Source organism: Alosa sapidissima, chromosome 1, assembly GCF_018492685.1.
Source record: "Alosa sapidissima isolate fAloSap1 chromosome 1, fAloSap1.pri, whole genome shotgun sequence".
Taxonomy (NCBI): Eukaryota; Metazoa; Chordata; class Actinopteri; order Clupeiformes; family Clupeidae; genus Alosa; species Alosa sapidissima.
The window spans coordinates 29,325,897-29,328,382 of NC_055957.1; the positions used below are offsets into that span (position 1 = coordinate 29,325,897).

The 2,486-nt window shown below is 49.8% G+C and overlaps 1 protein-coding gene across 1 annotated transcript in view; it reads left to right on the top strand.

Annotated features, from left to right (window-relative positions):
* The window catches only part of LOC121681174 (ephrin type-A receptor 4-like), a 61,165-nt gene that overhangs the window by 44,365 nt on the left and 14,314 nt on the right, over positions 1-2,486 (top strand). The window contains 2 exon segments of the mRNA XM_042061128.1: positions 466-590; positions 1,502-1,661. Of these exon segments, the coding sequence (XP_041917062.1) occupies positions 466-590; positions 1,502-1,661 (285 nt within the window).

Consider the following 2,486-nt stretch of genomic DNA (forward strand, 5'->3'; position numbering starts at 1 on the left):
CCCTGGCATGGGGTTGGGGCTGATATGGCTTTATTACTTTATGGGGGCCATTTGTTTGTCTGGGGCCCCGTAACATAACCAGAAGCTAAAGCTCCACAGCTCCTGGGAATCTCCTAGCAACACGCTAACCGCACTCTCTCTTTCCCCCTTTCTCTCTTTCTCTATCTTTATCTCCCTCTGTCTGCCCTTGTTCTCTCTTTTCCTCTTATCTCTCCCCTCTTTTCCTCTTTCCCTCCTTCCACCCTCTCTCCTGCCCTCCCTCTCTTATCTCTCTCCCTCATTCTCTCTCTCTCTCATTTTCTCTCTCTGTCTCTCCTCCTGTCCTCTCTTGTTCTTTGTTTTCCTATCTATGTCTCCCCTCTTTCTCTCTCTCTTCCTCTCTCTCTCTCTCTCTCTCTCTCTCTCTCTCTCTCTCTCTCTCTCTCTCTCTCTCTCTCTCTCTTTCTCTCTCTTTCTGTTCTCTAGCTCCATCTCCTGTTACGTCCATCCAGGCCAAGGACATCACCAGGCACGCTGTTTCGCTGGCCTGGCAGCAGCCCGAAAGGCCCAACGGGGTCATCCTGGAGTACGAGGTCAAGTACTATGAGAAGGTGAGTGGCCTGCTGGGAAACGTAGTCCCCCTAAGTCCCCCCCATTTACAGCACAGCACAGCCAGCACTGGAGGCCTGACAGGAGGCCACATCTGGGCCAGAGCGGTTCCAGAGGTAGTGGCTATGAGTGTGTTTGTGTTAATCACTGAGTGATTAAGGTTTTGTTCACACATGGGCTCAATCGGACATCACCTGGACATTGTGTCTAGGAGCATATAGCGTGAGAAGTCTGTGGAGTGTCCAAGCCAATTAGTTCAGACATTTGCACTGTCACCTCTTTCCCCTACTTTCATCGCTAATGTCTAAAGCATTTCAGGCTGAAAACAGCTAGCGTTAGTTGCTCTGGGGGGTGGGGGGTGGATGCATGATAAAGGCCAGCGCCCCTCCAGCCTCTTCTCACGTAGGTGGGAGGAAGTGGAGTGTTTTGCTCCCTGCCGGGTTCTATGATTACTCACACTCACACACTCTCACGAGAGAAAGAGAGAGAGAGAGAGAGAGAGAGAGAGAGAGAGAGCAGAGGAGAGGAGGAGAGAATATCACTGAAAAGAAAATACTCGCCCTGAACTTTTATTCCTCTCCAGCTGGAGCCAGATCAGATGAAGTGTGAACTGCAGAGAAACAGACTCAGCTCAGAGAAAAGCAGATAAACAACAGATTTTGTCAAACTTAAATGAAACACCACATTAGCATGTTTCAGGCAGAAACAAGCTTGCCATTTTGGCATGGATTACAAGTTGCATGAGATGTTTTGGACATTCCAATTGTGACACGTCAATGCACATAGTGTAGGGACACAAAATGGAGGCTTGTGGATAAGTTTGTTAATTTCCTCCCCTCTCTGTGTGTGTGTGTGTGTGTGTGTGTGTGTGTCTGTGTGTGTGTGTGTCTGTGTGTGTGTGTGATCCTATCAGGACCAGAATGAGCGTAGCTACCGCATCATGAAGACGGCCTCCCGCAGCGCTGATGTGAAAGGCCTGAGTCCGCTGACCGTCTATGTGTTCCACGTGCGCGCTCGCACCGCCGCCGGCTACGGAGACTTCAGCGCACCCTTCGAGTTCATGACCAACTCAGGTAGGGCCCACTTCTCCTCCAGCAATGTGTGTGTGTAGTGTGTGTGTGTGTGTGTGTGTGTGTGTGTGTTCTCCATGTAGTTGTCATAAGATCCTTAAGTACAATAGAAATAGCTGCCAAATGCGGAAATATACGAAATGAGTACAGATGTACCGAAATTTACCAAGTCTCACACACACACACACACACACACACACACACACACACACACACACACACACACACACACACACACACACACACGCACACACATCAGTGTTGAGTTTTGGGGTGGATCATGCAGACTGTGTCACACACACAGAGACCTCATAAGTGTCCAGCTGTAGACAGCGTGTGTGTAATTGCAGGGTTTGTCTGGGGCGCCATGGCCCTTTCATGTGTCCCCTTTTGTTTGTCCGGGGCACCCTGCCACAAGCACTTTTATTGGCACTTGAAAGAGAGCCTCTGTGTGTGTGTGTGTGTGTGTGTGTGTGTGTGTGTGTGTGTGTGTGCGTGCGTGCGCGTGTGTATGTATGTGTGTGCGTGAGCCGAGCCAATATCTCTGTGCGTGACAGACCCTTGACCCAACATGCAATGCGTTGGTGTCCTTCATGTGATGCTACACTCAGATGAAGAGACACACTTTGCTTTTCTGTCACCGCTAGAATATATATTATTCTCACACACACACAGACGGTGAGAGCTCTTTTGGCAGCAGATTAAGCATCGCTTTTATAGATTTTTTTTGTGTAACGCGTTGCTATATAAGGAGCTTGAAGAAGACGCTGGCTGCCTGGAGCGCTCAGCACAGGGCTGCAGTGTGGCAGTGGGAGCACTGGAGCGGTG